The sequence below is a fragment of the Saccostrea cucullata genome, unplaced genomic scaffold (genome assembly GCF_032062105.1).
Source record: "Saccostrea cucullata isolate Sc308-1 unplaced genomic scaffold, CSIRO_AGI_Scuc_v1 ctg179, whole genome shotgun sequence".
Taxonomy (NCBI): Eukaryota; Metazoa; Mollusca; class Bivalvia; order Ostreida; family Ostreidae; genus Saccostrea; species Saccostrea cuccullata.
In genome coordinates, this window is record NW_026932316.1 from 123,376 (window position 1) to 149,646 (window position 26,271).

General features: G+C 31.2%; 1 protein-coding gene and 1 long non-coding RNA gene across 2 annotated transcripts; one reads left to right on the plus strand and one right to left on the minus strand.

The window, feature by feature from the left end:
- On the minus strand, positions 1 to 24,535 carry LOC134234813 (adhesion G-protein coupled receptor D1-like). Its single transcript, XM_062716855.1, has 21 exons — positions 24,416 to 24,535; positions 8,142 to 8,227; positions 7,747 to 7,935; positions 7,576 to 7,650; positions 7,370 to 7,481; positions 7,145 to 7,255; positions 6,978 to 7,038; positions 6,774 to 6,891; positions 6,629 to 6,678; positions 6,378 to 6,498; positions 6,126 to 6,229; positions 5,895 to 6,009; positions 3,766 to 3,949; positions 3,580 to 3,655; positions 3,433 to 3,499; positions 3,052 to 3,137; positions 2,622 to 2,748; positions 2,297 to 2,338; positions 2,061 to 2,186; positions 1,757 to 1,789; positions 1 to 1,554 (listed from the first exon to the last, which is right to left on the minus strand). The coding sequence occupies exons 5-21, from the start codon at positions 7,458 to 7,460 to the stop codon at positions 1,501 to 1,503; spliced, it is 1,566 nt and encodes a 521-aa protein (XP_062572839.1). The 5' UTR covers positions 7,461 to 7,481; positions 7,576 to 7,650; positions 7,747 to 7,935; positions 8,142 to 8,227; positions 24,416 to 24,535; the 3' UTR covers positions 1 to 1,500.
- LOC134234822 (uncharacterized) lies at positions 18,421 to 20,697 on the plus strand. The gene is made up of 3 exons (XR_009985265.1): positions 18,421 to 18,742; positions 19,110 to 19,252; positions 20,002 to 20,697. It is a non-coding gene; the product is annotated as an uncharacterized LOC134234822 (long non-coding RNA).
- Positions 24,536 to 26,271: the final 1,736 nt, after the last annotated feature.

Sequence of the window (26,271 nt, forward strand, 5' to 3'; positions counted from 1 at the left end):
CGGTACTTAGGAATTTTTATTGATCAATTTTTGAGAGGCGAATTCATTATTGAGTCCATTGTTAAAAAAATTAACAATAGGTTGCATTTTTTATACTCGTTTTTTTAGATATAATAAGTAAAATGCAATGATGCTCTGCTGTTGTACAATGTCACTTAGACTATGCCAGCTGCGCATGGTATGCAGGTTTATCAAAGAGCCTTAAAAAGAAACTACAAATATGCCAAAACAAAATGGTGAGATTTATACTTAATCTATCCCCTTTGCATACTATAAACTATAAAGTTCTTAGTACTTTGAATTTGTTGAATCTAGAAGATCGGGTAAGACAACTATGGTTAAACCATGTATATAATATATACTATGGCTATGCGCCATCTTACTTCACAGAAAACTTTACTCTAAGATCAACTGTGTCATTACGCAACACTAGAGCATCCACTAATGAAGATTTTTTTATACCTCATGTGAAAACATGTCAAACAGACACTTTTTATTATAATGGCATAAAGGACTGGATTTTTTTTACCAGCCTCTATTAAATGTACAAAAGGAAAGGGCACTTTTAAGAAACAAGTCAAGAGTTTTATCTTAAAAAAAGGCATTTTAGAACATCAAAGTGATATGTTTCATTTCTAGTTTATAAAATATTTTTTACATTTTATTGATAATGTCAATGTTGTCATACTTAAACTAAATTTAGATGTTTATATGCTAAAAGAATTGTGCCAAAAGTATTATAGTGCTATAATGATGGAATACTTATTACAATGTATTGTTATTTATTCTTAAAAGTTATTTAAGATAGGACCCCATTGGAAATAAGCTCTCGAGCTTCAATGGGTGGTTATCCTGGTATCTATCTAGTCATGTTGAATTATTTATTTATAAAATCCTGATTACCAACTTCCATCTTTTATAAGATCATGTATAATTATGTGTGTTTGTTTTATGTATGATGACATGATACCAAATAAATACTAATTGTAGCCAACTAATCGATTTAAATTACCTTTCTAAAAAGATATTTACAAATCAAGTTAGCGTATTTTTAAAGAATTAAGAGTGTTGAAAATTTAAATATTAAAACTGCTAAGTTACAATAATTGACTGATTGTTTGTTGGTTGTTTTACATTATTGCGAGAATTTGAACGTCATGGGCTCCAATTTGGACATATACTTGGCAGTCAGAGTCATTTAGTCGTGGCATACTGTACATGGAACCTATGCTCATTAGGCGATTTTCATGTATAAATTGTACTTCTTTTGTCAGCGACGTGAAACCCTTGTCACTTTCTTTGATCAAGTTTGAACGGGAGTTAATCCCAGAGTTCAGATTTAAAAACAAATGAGCTTCCACTAGGCTCACGATAGCATCAGATGTTGTCGACAATGTATGAAGTCTATTTTACACTGCTTTGGTGATGAATGTTTCTTCAAAGGATCCTCCTTATTTTTTTTTCTAATTAGTGGAATCTTTTCATGTTGTAATCAATTGTCTATAATTGTTTTAGAGATATATCGGCGCTGTGTCTACTCTTGAAAGAAATACCCTGAAATATCAAATTTATTTTCATAGTATACATTTGAATTTTGCTTTTATATTTTTAAATTATTAATTCAAAATACAGTGAAAAAAAATATTAAAATTACAAATTTCCACAGTTAAAGTAGGTTAATAGAAGTAACCAAGATGTTATTAAAAGATAAATCATGTGTTTAAGAAGATACCTTAATGCAATTCCCTTCGCTTACTCCTTTCATAGAACCTTCTTCTTCAGATTGGATCTTTAATATCAATAAACTTTAATGTTAAAATGTCGTCTCATTTAAGAAATAACTTACTTATATTTTCTTGATTCTCTTCCAACTGAAAGCACATACAATTGATTTCTCTGTATTGTTTACCTTATCAGATAGAAATAAACATCAATGGTAATATCTGATGCATTACGTTTCAAAAATATGATAGACGATGACATCAAATGCATGATTGTATAAGATAGAATTGATCTAAAGTTATATCTGTTTTATCTCTTGTATCTAACAAAATACTCACTTTTGACAATGAAGAAAATTCTTTTGTTTTCATGGACAGTGGATTGCTGCTAAGTAATGTAAAAAGCCTACTTCTCCAATTTTCTGAATCTTTCTTTTGTATTCTCTCACCAAGCGACTTTTTGATCTGAAGCATAGAATTTTATTTTCGCTAATCCAGCAAATTGTATTTGCTAACAAGAATTGGGAAAAAATGATAAAAAATATCACCATTTCTTTGTTGTTTACTGCCCTTACCTTTTTACTTAATAGACATTTGGAGATGAAAATGAAAAGCCCCTTAAAACATACAAGAGAACAAATTATATAATACAAGAGAATCTAATTATTTTATGATTTAGCTATGAACTACATGTTAACTAGTACAGTACGCTCATTAATTTTATCAAATAAAAGTAGAATAATTTTACAAGTAAAAAAAATTAAGTTAACCATTCTGTTAGAGAAAAATATATTGTTGAAATTTATGCTAAATATTTGCTCCCGAAATAAATTTCCAATCCAGCTACAAAACATTTAATGTTTCCCGAAAAAAATTATATTGCAATTTCAAAAAAAATACCTGAAAGGAATTCAACGAAGCAAATATATACTGAAAGACGACCACATCCTCATTAATCGACAAGAGGCCAAACAACCACGTCACCCCAAGAACAGGCAACAGGGTACAGATGGACTTTATTCCGGCTCTGAAACAATACATTTTAATTATCTATAAAATAGGCCCTTTTAAACTTCTAATTTTCAGTAATACTAGTCCATGGAACATAGCAAATCATTGCTTAAAAATCCATGTTTTCATTTAGTATATATATTTACTTGCAAAACTGCTTAACTGATTAATAACTCATTAAATATTTACCCAATTTAAGTACACATTAGGCACCACGTGCATGACATGCACGTAACATACAGTTATCATGCTAAAAATTTACCGATACAATATAAATCAGTGACAGAGCTAAAATGAATTAAAATTCAAACTGACTTACAATATCCTGTTCCTCGTCTTATCTTGTGGTGTGAATCCAACCGAGCAAAGAGTCACTGAGAGGATAATAACAATGACAATATTGATCTAAAATAAATAAAATTAGTAACAAAAATTAATATATAAAATAAAAAATGAAGCTAGTAACACTATCAGCATGCATAACCAAGTTAGCGCTATAGCGCTTATTCAAATGAGAAAGTACAGCATCGCTTTGCAAATAAATTTAAAACACAGGAGCGATAAATATAAATGAAATTTATCATTAACTCATTATCATGGGGTTTGGTTTACCAAAAATTAAGCATTGTATAACCTCCATAATACTTTAAATCAAATGAGATTTAAAAAAATATTTGAATTTAGTAAATTAAATATCTACCAGAACGATGCAAGCTACAGGTCCAACGAAGCCATATAAAGCCCCACTTTCAAGTGATAACCAGCAACTGTAGAAAGCGTTGTGACAATTAATATGGCTTTCAATACGTTACAAAAATTTGTAAAGATAAATTTATAAATCTTTTACCTGGTCTTTGAATGGTAGTCTTTGTTCAAGGAATATACAACTCCAAATGTTGTTGCAGTTATAAACGCTGGAAAAACTAAAATAAAGTAAGATTAATTATATTTATATCTCTATATTAACATACTCAAAGATCTTCAATTACAATATTTGGTTTTCTTCCTATCGACAAAATAACGTTTTACCCACCAGTTGCAATTCCCCAGATGATTTTTCCGAAGAAATTAGCTTTACTTTGAAATGTTGTTGCTTTTGAAAACGATATTTTGATCAGTGAAATGCTACTGAAATAGTACAACCCAAGGGCCAGCATCAGAAAGAAAATAAAAAGGAACAGAAAATGTAACAATGCTGTAATCACAGTACATCCCACCTGGAACATAAAGCAGAGGCATCACAATTTGCATTTACCATTTTTCCTCTTTTTTTGAAAGTCAATTGAAACAGTTTATAAACGATGTTATTATACCTCTACTGATTTTTCCCTTTATAAAATTAACTGATTAGATCTGAACAATTTCCTAAAAATCGCTCTGAATCGGCTAATCACAGTGCGTTAGTTTTTTGAGCTAATCCCTCGGTCAAAAGTTAGTCATGCCAATTCGCGGTTTTAGTTTTTCATTGTGACGTCATAATAGAGCGACGCAAAAACACAACGCTTCGTGACGTGTTTCATATAACAAAATAAGACGCAAACAACAAACAGAATGTGATAGTTGCATTAGAATTAGGGAATAATTGTCTTCTAATTTGGTATTTACGACGAATAATAATTAGTTAATCTGTAAATGAAAAATAAAATATTTTTTTAAAAGGTGATCTTTACAATTTGAATTTGTATCGCTATAATAAAACAGTTATAGTATATCATTGAGGGAGTTAGCAAGATTCCAGTTCCCCTTGACCAGCACTATTTCCCTCGGCGCTCTGCGCCTCGGGAAATAGTCCTGGTCTTGGGGACCTGGAATCTTGCTAACTCCCTTTAACTGTATACTAAAATCCAACCATGAAATAAAAATGCATTATTTTAGTCATGGTTTATTTTATCAATAGTTTTTCTTATTACCTAAGAAACAATCACTTTTGACTGATTAAAATACTCAATTTTTTTGGCACTACCCTCCAAACCATTCTGAGAGTCATATAGAAAAGGTAAAGGAAAGGTATATAAAGAAAATAATATCTTTATGATTATGTTTATTTCGAGTAAGTTTTTAAAAAAAAAAACAAACATGGCGTCGTTCATGTAATGTACATTTCCTAAAGCATGTTTAACGTATATGAGAGTAAATTGATTTGAAAAACAACAATAACAAAAAATATTATACAGTTAAAGTATATCATTGAGAGAGCTAGCAAGATTCCAGTTTCCCAAGACCAGGACTATTTTCCACGGCGCAGCGCGCCAAGGGAGATAGTTCTGGTCGAGGGGAACTGGAATCTTGCTAACTCCCGCAATGATATACTATAACTGTTTAATTATACAGATACAATTTTAAATTCTAAAGATCACCTTTTAAAACAAATATTCATTTCCAGATTAACTAATCATTATTCGTCGCAACTACCATATTAGAAGGTAGTTACTCCCTAATTCTAATGCAATTATTGCATTCTGTTTGTTGTTAACGTCTTATTTTGTTGTGTTTTGTTCTATGAAATACGTCGCAAAGCATTGTGTTTTTGCGTCGCTCTATTATGACGTCACAATGAAAAGTTATAATCGCGAATTAGCATGACTAGCTTTCGACCGAGGGATTAGCTCAAAGAACTAACGCACGACGATTAGCCGATTCACAGCAATTTCTAGGGAATTTTTCAGATCTAATCACTTAATTTTATAAATGTATTTATCAATGTTGCTAATAACACGTGTTCGTGTTTATTTATATCTGTAATCTATTGGCTGTAATGCTGGTCACCTTGTCAGGTGACATTTAAATATTCATTGCACGGGTTTTAACTGACCGCTGTAAGCACAGAATATTCTAAAGCCATTCAAAGGCTCTTTTTAGTGCAGATAACTGAATCCCCACCCACCCGCCCTTGCTTTACATGTTTTAAAAAGATTTTATATTTAAAAATCTTGTTTTATTTTGTAGAAAGGAAGACAATTAAAGAAGATTGATATGTATTTGTAACAATTTGTGTATTATAAGTAAACTGCACTATCAGAGCGCTTCACATCCTAATATACGTGTTTGTGTTTATTTTATAAATTATTTATGTTCGTTTGAGTGGCACGAATAAGAACATAAAGCGAAAAATCAGTAGAGGTATAATAAATGTATTGATAAATTTATCCTTTTTGTCATTACCTTATACTGGATCTTGTCCACTCCCAATAGAAATATCGTGTACGCCAGGGCGATACTAAGACACAGAAGCACCGTGATCTTATTTACCATTCTGCTGACGTCACATGTAATAGATCTGCAAGAGAAGGAAAAACGAAAGATTTTATTTTGGATCATGCATGATTATAATTGAAAAATAAAAGCAGAGCAAGATGTTTAAGTAAAAGTAGTTTAGTTGTTATTATTTCTTACTTCCAAAGAACAATGTAAATTATGGCTGTCAGCAAAGAGAGAAACACGGATACTGAACAACCAATTATAGATATCCAACTCAACGCCTTATCTTCCTCTTGCATCTGAAGAATTAGGAATTTGCGACTTGATATTATTTAAGAAGAGGTATGTGTTAACTGATGTTATTTTTATATGTAGGAATCGTTTCATTAGTGTTTTTAAGCTGTCATGTAATAACTATATATATATCATACAGATATAAATATTTACCCTTGAATATGGTCGCACCAGTACTGCAAAATTTGTCAGATGATTGCATTCACAGTGAAGATAAAGATCATCTGTAGAGAGTAATTTGCATCCTCGTGTTGACCACCCACCAGTTCCGTTACTGTAATATATTATGGTTCTTATTTCACCAGACTCAATTTCGAGTATGGTTCTATGTGCAATAATATTGATGTATCTTTAGTTCTTTCAATAAACAGTTTAATTTTTTTCTTCATAAATTCAACACTAACTTGAGGTCAAAGTTCCAAAATACACATTCGCTGATCGATTTTTGGGAATTCTAAAATAAAAAAAATAAAAATAAAGTTGAAAGTTGAATATCTTAACTTAGATATCAAGGATCTTTTTATTTGAAAATGCATTATTAGGAGTTACCCCGTGTGTTAAGAACTTTATATGCAATGAAGGGTCTAGTGTTTCTCCAAATAAAGGGTCAGGGAGCGTTAATGACATGATATCAGAAGAAATGTTGTATCCTGAATGTTCTCTATGTCTGAAAAAAGATTAATCATAAACATTTTTTCAGCAAAATCACAAGTTATATCTTGAACATGTGTCAGTTTGTAAAAAAAATCCTACCTATTGTTGTCGTTAATGAAGTTTCCAAGGGTTTTGTATTTTACCGCAAGATACGCGATATCTAAATTTTGAAAAAATTATAGAATTAAATTATTCAGTCAAAGTAAAAATTAAAATTTGGAGCTAATGAATTGTTTAGATAATCTATATTTAAGCTCTGATATTACTTTGATTAAAGGGTTGATTCTGCACAGGAAATACTAGTGATGAACCCAAGATGCTATTGTTTTCCGGGAAAATAACACTTTGTTTTGCTGGAATCTTTGCAACTGTAAAAACTAAAAGAAATAAAAATATTTATTTTTATTTTACCTCTGAAATGAAGCATTATGCCGATGATAAAAGAAAAAAAATCATCTCATTGTACTGCTGGTTTTTTTTATGCGTGTTACCTATGTTTTTGGTTGAGTTAAACTTAATGGTTTCGTTCTCCTTGATGGTTTCTAAGACATGTAAGCCAACCTTGTCTACCAGTCTGAACATCTTATTGACTCTTTCACTCGCCTGTTGAAGGGATATTAAAGTTAATCATTTAAAAAATGCTTGTTAGGTTTAGAAAATTTTCATACTAAACCTAACTTACAAAAATCATAATAACCTTTTTTGTGGACGTGTTCTGCCATACATCAGTATGGTTGTCAGCAAGAAGGTTGTCAATTGTCGCCACAATCACCTAAATGTGATCAATGTGTAAAATCTGAGGAAATGTCAAGATAAAGGGGGGATTTTATAATATATTTTTAATTAGCGAAATGAGAAATGAAAATACCGTCCTTGGAATTGAGACATTCAATCCTCTAGAGACATTCACAATTTTATTTAACAAGTTTATTGAGGTGTCCAAATCCTTGGGAGTAGGTTCTTTACTGATGGAAATATCTCGTAATTTATGTAGTGCAGTCTCAATTGTCAGTTCGATGTTTTTCTTTGACCGATTTCCTCTAAGAACTGAATCAACCTGGATTATTTTTTTAAAGATACAGAGACTTTAATTTTATTATAGTTATTTTCTAGATTCATTCTAGGATTTAAATCAAACTGGTCTATTTTTTTATTTTACTGAGGCAATGATATTATTAGTTATTCTACGTTTAAACGTTTTTATGCAAACTGACATTTGTAAAGCAAGCTGCATTTCTAAATATACTATATATTCAAAGATACCACTTTATCAATCTTCTCAATATTTGGCTCACAATCTCCTTGTTGTTCTTTGTGTTTCAAGTCATCACAATACGACTCTGTTGTACCTTGACGGGAAAACATCATTTAAAAGACATGATTTTAGACACAAAATTCCTCCTTCATTCATTAAAATCAAATTATTCCAATGCTTTCTTTTCGTTTTGTTTAAAATTTGTTTTATTCTGATTCAAATTCAAGCAAAGAAATCTCGCATCCGTATGTGAACGTTCATAAAATTTTAACTCCACTCTTTAACCCTATCAATGATAAATCCTTGCGTTATGACAAACTTATTGTTTAACTGGTTAAGACGACCGAAAGGAAAATGAAATATGCAAGGGTGATGTTTTACTGTTTACTATAGGATTAAACGTTCTTTTTTCAGAATTTATCGAGTGTAAACTCTGCCTTTTTACTCAAAAACTGAATAAAAGTGCGAAGCACTTTTATGTAAAGTTTGTGAGTAAAAAGGCAGAGTTTGCACATCGATAAATTCTGAAAAAAGAACGTTTAATTCTTATAATTCCAATTAAATTTTTAAAATTATTAAAATCATTTCTCTTTGAGGCCGCCATACAATCCGTTATTTTGTACGGCGTAGGAATACTTTATGCAGCAAAGAAACGTATACAAGATGGATAGCGATAAAATCCAACTTAAATTGTCAAAACAATCAATAAATAAATTTAAAAAGACTCATTGAATGTTGTTGAAGTCAACAAATATCAAAAATACGCGTATTCTCCAGAATAATTCGTCCTTGACCATGGCCATGTTGACATTATTAAAGCTCTACTGAAGTCTTTTAAATGCCAAATCTGAGTCGGCCATATTAGTTTTCGATAACCCTACTATCTGCTTACCAGGTATCAGGAAGGGTATAAAGCCCTGATAGTATAATGCCCTGATTGACCTGATTACACATATATAGTGAAATAAATAGTTTTTTTGTGCACAAACAATATTATTTTTATTGAAAATTATGAATATTATCATGTTCTATTAGGATCATGAAGAAAATGCAAAATAAAATTATTTTTATTAAGTTTTATTTGATAGATAAAATTGACAGGGGTATAATGTCCTGATTTTAGGGTATAATGACCTGATGACCTGATAGTATAAAAACTTCTTATAAAACCAACTAAATATAAAATTAAAATTTACAGTTTGATTAAATTACTTTTAAGAAACCTATAATAAAGTAGTTTAATGAAGTCTGGGGGAAAATATATATTATTTATTGAGCGAAATCACTTTTAAAGTTTACACGGGGTATAATGCCCTGATTTCTGAATGCCCTCATTGTCCTGATTTACATGTAAATGTAATGAATGTGTACTTTTTAAGAATTAGTTGCTTGAAAATCTTAAGTTATATAACCATCTTTTATATGATATATTAATATTAATATATATATATATTTATATATATATATATATATATCTAGTGTATTTCTGAGAAAATGCCTGGCAATATATACATAGAAGCATATTGATATCGTATAATGTCAAAGAAGCATGCATATGATGATAAATTATTGGGGGAATATTATTGATTATATTTGATGATTCCATACTAGTACTTACAGTGTACTAATTGTACATTTATGTACACTTAGTTTTAAAGAAATATCATTTTAAGAATTTTATTATATTTAATAGTAAAAAAAAAAAGTTGATGACCTAGCTGATATTTTGAAATGACCTGACATAGGTTCCTAATCCACCACCTGATATTTTGAATTGACTTGATTGTTGAATATCTTTCAAAACAATTTGATTCAGATTGTGGATTTTTAAAATAACCAGATCAATTTTTTCACTCATCCAATAACTTGATATTTCCGTGAAAAAAGCGTCAAGTGATCCCATAAACTTTCCATAAACAAAATGATTTAGTACATGTAATTTAATTGATACCTTAAATATTTGCAGCATTTCAAGAAAAAAAAATGAAATGACCTAATTTTTTGATTTTGATATTTTGTTTTATACTACTTTAATAATCATTTTTGATCGAAGTAATAATTATAAGTGACAAGAGATAATCGAATAATTTTTACTAGTATGTATAAAACAAATTTGAATGATTTATAATATGCATTTCTAACGAATTACCCTGAAATTTAGTTTTAATGAGTATTTGATATTGTAAACTTAATTAAATACCTTCACTTTTAAAAAAAAAATAAATGACCTGGTATATAATTTCATACGTACTCTAATGTGAATAAATTAAACAAAAATTAATGTGTCTAAGATATCTTTTTTATAAATAATATAAGGTTATTGTTATAAATAATGTTGAACAGATATAATTTTTATGTGATCAAAAATAAACATGATAATCAAGATAAAATAATATTTACTTCATTGTACTAAGTATATAAAATCAAATGTGCTAGACTATTTAATTTTAAATAATTTTGTGTTTAATGTATAAATGTGTAGTAGTTAAATTGGAAAATTACAAAATTAATCTATAAGGTATGTGTGTTTATGAAATATGTGGTCAGCAGAGCATGGTTGACTGGGAATACACGTGTGATAATTACAGAAGCCATAAATGGGAAGTAGTAAACAGGATATGTATGGCCTCTATGCCCCTTTGACACTATCAGACATAATAACCAATCAATGCATGATCAATTTTCTTTCCTTTTAGGGGGGGGGGGGGTCAAATTTATTATCAGTTTATTTTGCTGTACTGTCTGCTGCCATAGAATTGAGGATAAATATTGACGTACATGTATACATGTTCATTTTTTATTTATTTATTTTTTTTTTAGAAATATGATACTTAAAATTGTATCCTTAAGATACTTTGCTCATTCAACATTTTATATAAATATTAAAAGAAATATTTATTAAGTCTGACCAAAAAACTGAAATTGTTATTCACGATATAAATTCAATTTAGTTAACTGAGTGCTTGTAACTGTAAAAACAATTAACAAATAAGAATACGCAAAACATAGTATTTCTTTTCTTTAAGTTTTAAAACATTTATTTTCCTCAGGATATTTTAAAAATATTTTCATTTTCCCTACATTTGTGAATTAGAATAATGTTTGGCTACCACAGTCTTAAATTTGATCGACTTTGTTCATCAAAAAACATATAACTAATAATTTTATTTTAAACTATCAAAGAAACTAAAATGATTTTTTGATTAATGTGTCCAACAACCTATAGCACAATATAATAAAATGCATAGGTAAGATTCTACAATAAAATGCATGTGTGTTATACATAATGTATCAGCTTAAAAATACTAACAAAATTAAGAAATAAAAGAAACTAGAGCCGAGCTCGTTGCAAAGCAACGAGTAGGTCTTCCGCTGGAGTTGTGGACAGGAAGTACCGACCTTGGGTAAAGGTTACTGCACTTTCTTATGTAAACAACCTTTTCTTCTCATCATGATCCTCCAGTGAATCTTAATTACAAAGTTATGCTTAAACATTTTTTCTCTCTCAGTGACCTTGATTTGCCAGAAAGACCTTTGATCAGGATGACATGACACAACCTCCAATCATAAGTAATCTATGTTTCAAGTAAGAGCCTCCAATGATTTTCACGTAAATTACTAGTTCATAACCTGGAAGAGAACAGATTTCTTCTGTCAGTGATCTTGATTTTAACAGAATAACCTTGGCTCTTTGTCAAGACAAACCCTCAATCTGAAACATTTTTTAGAAATTCATAACTCTGACAGGTGTTTTACAACTTTTCTGTCATTGGCCCTGAATTTGTTAGAATGACCTTATTTAAGTCATCTGAAAACCGGCGGACTATAAGCAATTTGATCAAGTATGAACTTAAACAAATATGGTCAGAATGAAAAAATACTATTTTCTGAGTCAAAATCTTAAAAAAAAACCTTTTTATCACAAGCAATCTCTGTATCAAGTATGAGCTTACAGATATTCTCGATTACATATAAATGAATGCAACAAAACATTAATTTTTTCTCCAGTGATCTTGAATTTCCAGTAATATTGCCTTGAATAAATACAATGACACATCCTAGGATCATTTGAAATCTTTGTATCGAGTACAAGCTTCTGGTTTCTTTATGTTATAGCCTGGCCTTCTGGGAAAAACTTTCAGGGACAGACAGACATATGGACAGTTAAACAGACCGTTTCATTCCCGTCCCATCCCAAGTACCCCCCAAAATACACAATCACTTTGCAAGGGACAACTCTAGTCATGATTTGAAAAAAAGTAATTTTTTTTATATCAGGAAGCTTTCATAAATATGGTTTTTCATACTTGCCCTGAAGTTCATAAGAATAATATTTCAAAACGACCCCTTTTTTAAATGACCGTTTTCTTCATTGTTTTCATTTTATATCCCCCAAGGTTGCCCGCATAATGCAGTGATTAGAGAGACTGCTCTATAGTCGCGAGGTAAGGATCAGCTCCTTACGCCGTGGTTTCGAATCCCAGTGTGGGACGTGGGGACCTGTTCTTCCGATGAGACCGTATAAAACAAAGTCCTGTGTCGCTTTAGGTGCTGGCACAAAAAAGATCCCTCCCTGCTCAAAGGCCCTATTAAGTGCCGATTATAAGACAATTAATGTTTAACTATGGTGTCGGTTATGATTTCAACAGTTTAAATTAGGAAATAAAAGTGTGTAATTACATGGTAAATTTCTAATATTCAGTACATGTAGCTGCAGATTGTTATATAAGTTCTTAAATTTTCGATTCCGTACATACAATGCGGGTTTATTACTACTTACATGTTCAATGTATAACCTGCTACTGATATTTTTAAAATCACGGAACAAAATTAAAATGTTAGCACACTATACTAATCAATTACAGGTTTTGATTGAATTATTACACAAATTAAATTCATTGCTTTAAAATCTTGAATTATTTTTTCAACTTGACTATTCAACCTGTAATAAAAATGGGCATTGTGCAAGCACAAAAGTCACTTATGAAGTTTACAGGTGCGGAGATACTTATCGATGTTAAGTCCATTTCATTGAGTATAATTCTAATTAGATCCTTATGAAGATTTTCTTTAAGTTTAAACATGAAATAGCCATGGTAAAAATCTGTGATAAAAAAAATGTGTTTGGAAAAATTTGTTTTGTAAACAGATTTATTTGTGTGTTAAAAGCACAAAGAAATATAAGCTTGTACATTTAAATCAATATTGGTTGAAGTTAAGTAACCGCAGATCGCCAGTCCTTACACTATGATCGTCAAAATGAAAAGTAAAATTACACAATTAACTAACGAACTATAAAAATTGAAGATTGATTAATGTACATATAAAATAAATACCCCAGCGTTTTGTTCTAAAGTTTAACCTTATATATTTTAAAATATTTTTGAAAGATTCGATTAACTAACAGAAAATAATGTTTTCCATAAGTTTGTAAAATTAGATTTAACGGTTTATTCCCCGAACGTCTAAAACCTATATAAACAGTATAATTATCACACTCAATTAAGAGGCCCTCTTAGGGACACGGGTAGAGTTTACCTGTATTACCTGTGTTATCTTGATTTAACAGTCTAATTAAAACATATTGATTTTTTTTGATAAAGTATGAAGTATTAAATATGTACCAAACCATAATTTATTTGATTGAATAACTATATTTCAAGACACCAAACAAATGTTTTTTTCATATGAATATTTTTATTTTTATTTCAGTACATTTCATTACAAGCACTATGAAACAATGTATGTAAAGTGATGACAAGTTTATTATTTACAAATATTTAATTTTTAAAATACACGAAACACTTTGAACACTCTTCATTAAAATCACATTTTTAGTACTATTTAATATGCTTTTCATATCTTATATTAATATGGGAAGCAGAGTTTATATCACTTCAGTTCTTTACATTTATTAGCACTTTTTCACATTTACTGGGTTTAGTCTCTCATCTCATAAGCTCCGATTTTGAGGCTAGGACAGGTGTAAAATGAGCCATCACAAGTTTTATTATGGAGACTTAAAACGATTTTGAAAATGATACATTAAATGTATTCAGAGTAAATGCTTAAAACTTTAGCTAAAACAGACATTAAAAAAAGTAAAAGTATTCAACGGATGTATTGAAAAAAATTAAATAGAATATATCTACAATGTCAAGATCAAATACATGTAGCAATATAAAATAATTTTTTTTCTAATTTAAATGAAGGTAGTTTTATACAACAAAATTAAAATAAGTACTTTGAAAGTTTAAGTAGAAAAATATTTTTAATAACATTTGAAAAACATTTAATTCAATTTATAGGAATTAATGGTAGGATTTTTGAAACATTGATTAATATGGATTGACTAAAATACCTAGTAGATACTTTGAACATATGAGTAAAAAATATTTAAAATTTAATTCATTTTATAGGACTTGTCTCTAAGATTTTCCTATAAAACTTATAAGTCAGGTAGTTTATTCATACACAGGTAACACAGGTAAACGCCACCCGCGACCCTCAGAGGGCCTCTTAATTGAGTGTGATAATTATACTGTTTATAAAGGTTTTAGACGCTCGGGGAACACATCGATTTAACATTTGACCACGCTGTGTAAATTAATGTCAACAAGTGATGGAAGCAAACACAAAGCCTAGATAGTTAGAAACATGTATCACGATAAAATTTAAAACAAAGATAAGTCAACATATTAATTTCAAATATCCGACAATAATAATTTTCCATTAATTGTAAAATGGTTTTAATACACTAATTATTTTGTCTATGGCTACGGGGTCAATGGTTCGCCGCGGTGTGTCGCTTTAGATTTTCTTGGACACGTGTAATCGTAAGATTACGCAATGGTACACAAGCTTAAAATCTGGGTTCCAGGTGAATGTGAGAATCGCGCGGTAAATAATTTTTGTATTTATTGACTCTTTAAGTGTTCTTTATATTAGATCCGGGCGTTTATCGTTTTCGTTCATATTGTTTGTATCTTTTTCTATAACTCTTTCTCTTGGAAAGATCTTGATTAATAAAATGAAAATGATGCCATTGAAAACTCTGAAGGGGAACCAAGGAACACGTTTAAAACCTAATTTTAAAAACGAGATATGATACAGCTTTGTAAAATATTTATTACTTATGGCAAGTTTACTGCAATTCTACGCATAAAGACTAAAAAGTTTACCTTCAATAGCGAGATGAGAACCGTCTAGCTTTCTTTCCTATAATACGCGCCCAAGACTCGAACAAATTAATATTTTCATAGGACAGAGATAGTATTAAGCAACAATTTAATACATTTAAAAAAATGAATTTAACCATTCTGTGTTTTTATTTGTGTATAACTGTGGGTCGCTGGATTACCCGCCGATTGATTCCCGGTGACCGACTTTGCCCCACGTTATCGAGGGAGGCGCGTTATATAATTGTAAACAAACAATGTGAATTTTAAGGCGTGCGCTTAGTAAATAAGCATGACAATTTGGGAAAAAAACACAAAACACTTCAAGAACTTTATTCTAAAGAATATTAGAAACCAATAAAGCCATGATTTTTATTTAAAGTAAGTTTGTTTTATATACACGCATGAGAAACTCTCATTTACGAGCTGAGCGAAAAGAATTACCTGTACATATTTTAATCAAGACTAGAACAAAATAACAATATCATAAGATCAGTAAGATGTTAAATCACAACTTTATTATCAAAAGTGATTCGAAATATTACTTATTTTTGAGATATATAGCAAAAACTTTCAAGGTCACTAGATCCCTAATTTTAGGGGCCAGCCCCTATTTAATGATATCAAATGAAAGCTCTTGCAATTATGCACAACTTTTATTCAACATGTCTTAACAAAATATTTTTAGTTTTCAAGATAAAAAGGAAAATATGTGTAAATTTTCGCTCTTTTAGGCGTTCTAATTTTTGACCCCTATATAGCGCCATTTTGAATGCAGAAATCGAAAAACAAAAATAGATGTGCACAACTTCAATCCTTCTGTTATCCAAAACAAGTAAAATTTCTGCTCCAGCTTTTGTGGTCTCTGAGCCTTTATCCGGAAACGAAAGCCTACGATTTTTCGTTTAAAAAGGGAATAACTCAAAACCGGAAGTGACTTTTTGAAATTTTAGTCATTATTCTGATAGAGTTTATAAACGTCTATAACCTCTGAAAATTTGAGCGAAATCCGTTGAGAAATGAGTGAAATATGAGGCCTCAAAGTTGGCGTCTAGGAAGTAGAAGAAAAAAAAAGAATAATAATCTTTACCAACACAATCAGTAGAAGGTCTTCCGTTGGAAACGGAAGACCTTAATAAATTAAAAAAGAACATAAAAGTTTAAGGAAGATCTTCATATTTTCATTAATTTCAATGATTGAGTATAGGCATAAGTATTTGAATCAGGTCATTAGTGAAAATCAGGGCATTCAAAATCAGGACATTATACCCCATGTTAACTTAAAAGTGCTTTTGAGCAATTGAAAATCGATATTTTTCAGAAAAACTTTTTGTAAACTTTTTATTTATCCCACTAAAAATAAACCAGATTTGAAAAATGAAGTAAATATAATGAAAAATTGCTTTTATTGTAGGTTTTAATATTATCAGGTCATCAGGTCATTATACCCTAAAATCAGGACATTATACCCCTGTCAATTTTATCTGTCAAATAAAACTTAATAAAAATAATTTTATTTTGCATTTTCTTCATGATTCTAATAGAACATGATAATATTAATAATTTTCAATAAAAATAATATTGTTTGTGCACATAAAAACTATTTATTTCAGTATAGGGTGAATTCACCATGCATCGGACACATACCTTGCTTCGGACAACTTTAGACAATAAATTCTCTTTCAACTTAAGAGTTCCGTGTATTTATTTGTTTCTGTCTAGAAGCTGAAGATTTAAATTTTTTAATGATACCGATTGTTATTATCATGTTGTGATAAAAATACCCCGAGAATGGCCTTGAAGTTACGTCATATTTTACATCATCAAAGGGGAATAACCAGAAATTTATGATTTTGCGATTTTTAGAGTTATCGTTCTTAAAATTCGACTTCCACGGAACGAGTCAGACTTTGGTAAATAAAGTCAAAGATTGGTAATTTTACATAAATTTTAAAGAAATTTCACTTCAATGTTCGTATAATTCTTTTTAGAGCTGATTTTCACTAGTATGTTCATTTCTCCGTACATCGGACACAAATTAACCATGCATCGGACACTTTCCGATGCAATGGTAAGCACTACCATTTTCATACAGAACCTAGCTGATAGCTGTTTTTTGCGGAAAAAGAAAATAAAAACTCTATATTTTCCGTCAAAATACAAGTTATCGATATATGACGTCTGGAATTTGACTCAATTTATTTCTACAAAACAGAGTATGATAAACCAAGAAAAAAGGGCGCGAATTACCGCATTATAAGCATTTTAAAGCATTTCTAAGGCAGACTGAGGTCTCTTAATTGAATCGTTCTACATTTGTGCAACGATATCGTCAATTAAATTTAAGTTGAGGGTTGTTTCTTAGATAAAAGATAAAAATATATCCATATCAAGCATTTTAAAGCACTTTGATAAAGGTATGATATTTTTCTGGTCAAAATGCCGTCTGTCCGATGCATGGTAAACAATTTCCGATCCATGGTGAATTTTGAGTTATCACTAAAAACTCGATTTTTGAGGATATTTTCTCAATAAAGGGCATGTAATTGTGTCCCAAATTGATATTTTAATCACAAACTAAATGTTAAACTCCATTTTGATAATTTTCCGTCGGTAGCGATATCGCTAGAACTTGTTGAAGTACAAGGGTATCCGATGCATGGTGAATTCACCCTATATGTGTAATCAGGTCAATCAGGGCATTATACTATCAGGGCATTATACCTTCCCCAGGTATCACCCAATTGTGTGGTCACGCACGACTGATTTAGTCAGTCGGTTTCATTCGAATAGGATATTCGCCAAGGCCTATTTGTAAAATTTTTATTCAATAAAATAAAAAGGCCGAAGTATCTCAAATTCTGAGATAAAATAAATGCTTTTGATAGCATCTTTGGTGTTGAGCAACGCTGATAACACGCAGTTACATAGTCACAGAAGTTGGCACTTGTGCAGCTGTGCAGTCCACGTGCACTAAAAAGCTGAAGTTCCTGGTTGTAAATATCCAAGACGAAGCCGAAGGTAAGATAAACGAGCATAAATGCAAAAGCACCTAAAAAATAAATTACGAACCAAAAAATATATTTACTCCGTAAAAAGTTTGCAATGTGACAGGACCTCAGCTGACCGACCGACGACACGTCTGCACTCTGCACGATTTGACCGTGTTATGTCTTGCCCATGCGCAAAGGAAAGACTGGAGTGAAAATGAAAGTAGATCCAAAAGCACATGTGTAAACACAGGGGAGCAATTATTATAGCTTTTCACGAATAAAAGTGACAATAGATAAGTACAATTGTTGGCGAATTGTAAAATTAAATCGTTTTATATTGCTTTAGAGTGTCAGCAGTATGAACATCGATATTTCGGACAATGCCAGTTATTGTGACGATGAAGAAACCGATCACCTGGAGCACAACATCATGAACATGTAAGTACTAACTAGAATGCAAAAATGAAAAGTATTAAAGCATCTGTGCACTGCTAATCTTCAAGTAATATTCATTTATCTTTTCTGATTAACTCATTTATTTCCTTTAATGCATAAAGTGAGATAGGTGCATTGCAGACTTGACCAGCTGCATTATAGTGCATATAATAATATAATTTACACATGCTGTATTTGCATTCAGTTATGGCCCAACCCAATCTATTTTACCATTGTCACAAAATTAGTTTTGAGATTTGTTTGTCAGTTTTTCTTTTATAATTGAAGAAATCAGAATAATTAATTATTTGATTTGTCTTATATGAATATTGCGATAATATCAAGCTGTCATTATCTTTTAAACACACAGGATACTAATTAAACAAATGAGATCATGAACGAGATGCTATATTTGGATCTTCTGGTTATAAGGATGATGACAATGGTGAAAGTGATGAAGAAGAGGCGGCCGGCTGGGGGCGATGAATATAAGATGTGGAAAGATATATCAAGGTTTGTGAATGGCACACACTGATTGATTGATTTAATGATTGATTGATTAATTGTATATTTTTAACGTCCATCTCAAAAATGTTTACTCATATGGAGACGCCACCACTTGCTGGTGGTGAGTTGCAAATTTTGTCCTAGGTCTATTGAACAGGGAGGGATCTTTTTCATGCAGCACCTACTGCGATACAGGACCTCAGTTTATACGGTCTTATCCAAAGGACCGGTATCCACGTCCTACAGTGGGATTCGAACCCGCCACGTAAGGATTGAGTCCTTAGTTCACGACTCTAGAGCAGATGCTCTAACCACTTCGCGAAAAGTGGGCGACACACTGTAATGAAGAATTAGTAACAAATTTAGTAGTTTTTATAACTATAAAAACAGCATCTGCTGTAAATAGAGTAAAATAAAGGTAGGAAATATACGTTACATTCATTTTTACCTCACAATAAAAATCATATAAAATGATGGTATAGAATGTCACAAACATTATGACTCTATTTCCATTTCTATTTGTTTTCTCTGTGATATTTCTTTGAAAGTTATGTGAGTTGATTTCTTGATAATTCTACTGGAATGAAAATTTCGCTAAGTTAAAGATCCACTTGTGTTAAAATATCCTACAAGTATAGTAAAAAAATATTAACTAGAATGAAAAAAAAAGAAATATATGAGATAAAATGTTATTAAATTTTTTACAGTACATACTTGCAATGTTGAATCCAACTGACTGCCATCTCTGTTTTCAGCTGCTGCCTCTAGAAAATGATTTCTGCTTGGAAGTTTCCCATGGTGACATTGATTGTGCTATGGCTAGCATAAGGATTGTAATGAGCTGACAACAGTAATTGTGAGATCTCCGAAATACATGTAAACCAATTCTGATGTAGAACCTTATCATAGAGGAAGGGTGAACATCATAACATTACCAGATAGCCAACCTATGTATAGGGTAATAATCCATCATACTTCCTGCGTACTTGTGTTTTATTTGAATGGACAGCAAGGATTTTGGCAATTGGTACATGTACAACCTCTTCTCTTGCATGGCAGGTTTAACATTTGCCTTTTTTCACAGGGAAAGTACCAGTAAATGTTAAATTTCATAATACATGTGCTTTATTTCTCATAGGATCTTTTTACTTTTAAAATTTATATTTAGTACTTTTATTTTCATTACCATATTACATTTTTAATAAATTTCAATTTGTCAACACCATTGAAATATATAATATGTATATATGTATTCCTTGTTTAAATTTTGGTAACATATGAAAAATCTTATATTTTCAATGGTTTGGAATTATTTATACATGTATATGTATATGAAATCAATTTGTAAACAAATGTGCATGAAAATTTTATTTTGTTTCTGTTTTCAACTTTTGGAATTGAATTGTGAATAATTTTTATGAACTGACAGTATCACAATTTTATTAATTTTAGTGGACAATTTTCAATTTTTAGGTCACATTAGTAAACTCAGGTGACCTATTGCTATCTGTTTTCGTCCGTCGTCGTGCGGCGTTTGTCGTGCGGCGTTCGTCGTGTGTTAACATTTGAACATTTTTAGCTTCTTCTCTGAAACCACTGAACCAATTTCAACCAAATTTGGCATATAGCATCTTTGGGTGAAGGGGAACAAAAATTTTGAATTTCATGGTCCCTGCCCCCCTGGGGACTGGGGGTTGGGGCAAAAACCACTAAAATTAGTACAATCTTTAAAAATCTTCTTCTTTACTCCAGGACATCAAGCAGTCAAACTGTTGGTATGATTGTAATCAGCCTTGAGTCCTCTACCCAAATTGTGAAATTCATGGCCCCAGGGTCAGGGGTGCTAGTGGTAGGGCGGGGCTAAATTGACTGTATATTGAAATGCATTATAACTTTGAAAATCTTCTCTGCTCCTGTGCATTAATTAAGCTAACCAAGTACATAGTTATGTTGAATAAGATTGCCTCTTCCAAAATTGTGAATTTCATGGCCCCCGGGTCAGGGGTTCTGGTGTTAGAGGGGGGGGGCTCTATTGATTATATAGTGAAAATGCATAAATTCTTTAAAAATCTTCTCCTCTGCACTTGGATATTTAACCAAAGAACTATGTACATAGTTATGATAAAAAAGAGTGCTTCTTCCCAATTTGTGAATTTCAAGGCCCCTGGGTCAGGGGTTCTGGTGTTAGGGCGCGGCTCTATTTGTTATATAGTGAAAATGCATTAATTCTTTGAAAATCTTCTTCTTTGCTCCTAGGTATTAAACAAACAAACTAAGTACATAGTTATGATGAGCGAAAGTGCCTCTTCTAAAACTTTGAATTTCATAGCCCATGGGTGAGGGGTTCTGGTATTAGGGCTGGGCTCTTTAATTGTTTATATAGTGAAAGTAATTAATTCTTTTAAAAATCTTGTTCTCTTCTCCTGGGTATGAAATAGACTAACTGAGAACATTGTTATATTGAATAAGTCTGCCTCTTCCAAAATTATGAATTTCATGGCCCCAGGGTCGGGGGTTCTGGTGTTAGGGCGGGGCTCTGTTGATTATATAATGAAAATGCATAAATTCTTAAAAAATCTTCTCCTATGTTCCTGGGTATAAAACCAAAGAACAATGTACATAGTTATGATGAGGAAGGATGCTTCTTCCCAATTTGTGAATTTCATGACCCCTGGGTCAGGGGTTCTGGTGTTAGGGTGGGGCTCTATAATGATTATATTGTAAAAATGCATGAATAATGAATTCTTTGGAAATATTTTCCTTTGCTCCTTGGTATAATGCCAATGATCTAAGTATATATTTATTATGAAGAAAGATGCCACTTCCAAAATGGTGAATTTCAGGGCCCCTGCATTAGAGGTACTGCAGATGCGGGACAAGGGGGGGGGGTGATACATAGTCTGAAAATAAAGTAATACTTTGAAATCTGTTCTTTGATTTTAATCACCCATTTCTGATAAAATGAAATTTATAAAATTTCCAAAATTTTGAAATATGTCACTCCAGGGTCAGTGGTTCCTCTGGGTTGGTGTGCACAACTGTTGGTTATAAAGTGGAAATGCATTTTCTCTCTGTTACTCTGATCTGTTTTTAGGTATTAAGTAACCAAATTAAGCATGCTAAGTGTATCTAGTTATGATAAACAATGGTGCCTCTTTCAAATTTATGAATTTCAAGGCTTTTGGTTTAAATTAGTCAAACCAAATTCAGTTGTTGGAAAGTTGTTACATGTTACTCAGGTGACCTATAAGGCCCGTGGGCCTCTTGTTGTCAGTTACATGTACCTAACATTTTAATAATAATCAATTTACAATTTATATGGAATTGTTTATATACCAATAAAAAAAATTGTTATAAAATATTGTGAGCATCATTTATGGCTGAGAATATTTTTCATTGCCAAACAAGACACATTGTTTGATTATTTGATACTTTTCTACTTCTGTAAAAAAGATAGAGAGAAAAGAAAAGAATGAATAAAATACATTTTATTCATAAACTTGTTTTTTAATTACTGGAATAAAACTATATTCTAACATTCAGGAAAAATTCCTATGAAGACTTGACTCATCAAATATCTTTAGGAGCAGGGTTAATTGCACATATAATTTTCCAAACTACCTACTGAATATGTGCAAATAATTTCTTTTCCTTTCAAAATGGTAATTCTTCCTAAACAGTCATGACTTCTATGAATGAGGCATATGTGTGATAAAAAAATAGAAATGTTATCATTTTTTGTTTGTTCTTGGCACACCTATACATTCCAGAGTAGAAATATTGAAAGGAATGGTTATAGTATCAAAATTATTAATTGAAAAAATATTAAACCATTGTAAAATCATTTAAATGGCTGCATTTTTAGCCATCAAAAAGAATGTATACCTCACTACCCCCCCCCCCCCTTTCAGGTCTACAAGTCTAACCCCTTTATGTTTTAACTGTTCATATGCAATCCAGGAATATGTTGTTTTTTTTTAAATATGGGGAATTATACCTTGTTTCCTTGTGAAGTTTATTAACAAGTACGTTTTTCATGCAAATATTGGATTTCTCCTTTCATTTTACAAATAATTACTGCTCCCCGATCAATGCTTTGAAACGCTTGACTGTAAACAAACGTTTCATTGACCTAGAGTTTGCATGCATGACCATGCGGTGTCGGTCACGTTCGGAAGTGAGCAGTCTTATTTGTTGTGCTTGTGTGTTTTGTGCATATATTTACTGCAACTCTCTTATATTGGATGCTATAACGATGTGTTCTGGTCTTTTTGCAACTTAACCTATTGCAAAATTCGTGATAGGTTTGTTACCAGCACTTCGAGGTACACGGTGTACTTGGTCACTGGACAAATGCATTGGCGCGTGACGATGATTTGGGTGTATACATAGTTAGAAAGTAACAATAGAACACGAACTTATATGGCGTCTATCGATGAAATATGGCGGCTATTTGTTTACACTCTCGGCTATTTTATGATGTCAGTAGAGCTTTAACGACAATTTTTAACTCTCATAGCGAAAGTTGCAGACCGACGACGTCCTCGATTTGCTCTGGTTCGTTCAAAGATTTAGGGAGAATATGGGATCTTTAGGATGTAAATATATAAATTTGATGCTGAAAAGGCAAGAGTCCGAGGTACGTTTCTTTTCCCTATCACAACGATACCATATGAGCTAATCTGGAACGTCGAGAAAATGACAACATGGTCATCGAATTTTTATAATTCACACTCGTGATCCGACAGTTACATAAACATGATATTCCCGTCTGTCAGCCCTGTTTATCTCATTTTTTGCTTTTTTTTTATTTCAAGTTTCTTGTTATAATAATTTAGCTAAAACGGACTAGAAGTATCTGTTTTCATTGTTTTTACAACAGCCTAGAAGCTAGGTCAAGAAAGTAGCTCTGATTGAAAAATTCATCGATGTGTAAACTTTTTCTTGAATTTGTTCTCGTCCAATCAAAACACAGGGAATCAATAAATAAAATTAAGATTGGAATTATATAGATGAGTCTTGTAATAATATTCACTTAAAGTGCGATTGAAAGAGGTTTTGAACTTAAAGCAAGCAGTTATTCAACTGTAAGTCCTGGATCCCATATCTGTTTGTGTTATTATAATAATCTCTTATTTGTATACATTGTATAACAATACCGTCACTCACTTTGACAAATGTATCCGCCATTGATGTTACTGTCACAAGAGATGTCATTCCAAAGATAAGTAGCATTTCTATACCAAATTTGTAAACAATTTTCATTTCTTCCAGAGTCATTCGGTTCTCCTGAAGGAAAAAAGATTTCGTTAATTTAGATGAACAAATCGAGGAAAATATCTATGTTAAGTTGTTAGGCCATTCCAAGTTTTTTTTTCTATTTTAGCACCCGCGTGTGCATTGGTTTTATGATAATTATCCATGAAATTACGTGTCCTACAGTGATTTTTAATAAACCCACGAAAATTGATGCCCACGAATTTTAATGAAACAATAATACTTGCAGCAAATTACATTACTTTAAATCTTTTCTTAATAATTTATTTCATATCTCAGAGATTTTGGCACAAGATAAAGTTTCCTTCTTTGCAAAATGATTTTTTTAATTGTCATGAATTTAAAACGGGGAGATTTTAGCTTATCAAACATTCAATCTAAGAAATGTAAATTAGACCAGGATAAATAAATATACTTTTCAGATGTCAAACAGATTGTATGGGAATAACGAACAAAGTTCAAACTCAAAAGGCCATTAAGCAATACTTAATAGGAACAGAGCAAACGCGGATCTACATTCATCAAATGTGGGATAAGGTGTCATGGGGGAGTGAGCATTCTCTGTCGATCGGTCAAATCCGATGTGTGCTCCTTTTCAGGATCGGGAAATAACGGGAAAAATCAGGAAATGTCTTATGGGAGCTAACACAATACCGGTAATTGTTTTTCGAATCTCTAAAGAGAACTTTTATATAGTTTTATATATTAACAAAAAAGACACTGTCTAATAAACATTCTTTTTTTAAAAATTGTGTTTTTATTCGTTGATAGAGCTAAAAGTGAATAAAATCACTTTAAATATAATCTGCCTTGAAATGTAGGAAGCCAAACTCGACATTACGATATTTTCCTAAAAGAAATTAATATTTTAAAAAAAAACAAAAAAAAAACTATCGACCACTCCATATGTAGATTCTCGCTTAAGCGAATTGATGCAAAAATACTACAGTTTGCTACGAATATAATAAAAAAAGAAATTTGGCAGGTTTTTTTAATTGCTAAAGCAAAATATTTGTCTTTCAAATCCATCCATCAATCCGTCCATCTACCAAAATCTCCAGAAAAAAATATATTTTGTATACATAATGAAATTTAAGGAACAAAAAAAAAAAACCCATTAAAATATCCAACAAGTGTGTCCCAATTATTGCAAGTGTCGCCTGTATTACAATTACAGTGAGATGTAAATAAATCTAGAAGTAGGAACCTACTTATACTGTGGTAGCATTATATTTCATGCATTCATGTTTTTGCCTGCCATAAAATCCATCTCTACGAATAATAAGTCTGAGTTAGAATCTAAAGGTCAAACAAAATATGATCTACAACCAACAAACTTATTGGAATTAAGAAATTGAAATTGATTTTAATTACCTAAAAACAGGTAATTTCCAACAATCCTTAAAATATTCATGTTTTACTGAAATTATCAAGAGGTTATGTTTAGTCTGCGTAGACTTTTAATACAAATCTTAATGCATTCAATTTAGTTAAGCTGTCTTGGTCTCAACTTATGGACATTTATGCATGTAGGGCTAATTCATGAACAAAGTTTAATAAGAAATTATAATAACGCATTTGGGGAAATCGATTGTAATTTTTAATCACATGACGGGCACTTAATTTTTTTTTCAAATTGTCAATTATTTTAAATCAATTTTTCGCGAGAACTCTATTTTCTCGTAATTACGAGAGAAAATGTGCTGGCGAGAATAAACGCTAAGATTTTATAGAGCAATAACTATAAT

What these genes read in the sequence shown, in the direction of transcription:
- LOC134234813 (XM_062716855.1), bottom strand. Translation starts at nt 7,460, where the DNA reads ATGTTCAGACTGGTAGACAAGGTTGGCTTACATGTCTTAGAAACCATC. An exon ending in TAACTCAACCAAAAACATAG is followed by an intron (nt 7,256 to 7,369) that starts GTAACACGCATA and finishes TATTTCTTTTAG; the next exon opens with TTTTTACAGTTGCAAAGATT. An exon ending in GACTACCATTCAAAGACCAG is followed by an intron (nt 3,500 to 3,579) that starts GTAAAAGATTTA and finishes CGCTTTCTACAG; the next exon opens with TTGCTGGTTATCACTTGAAA.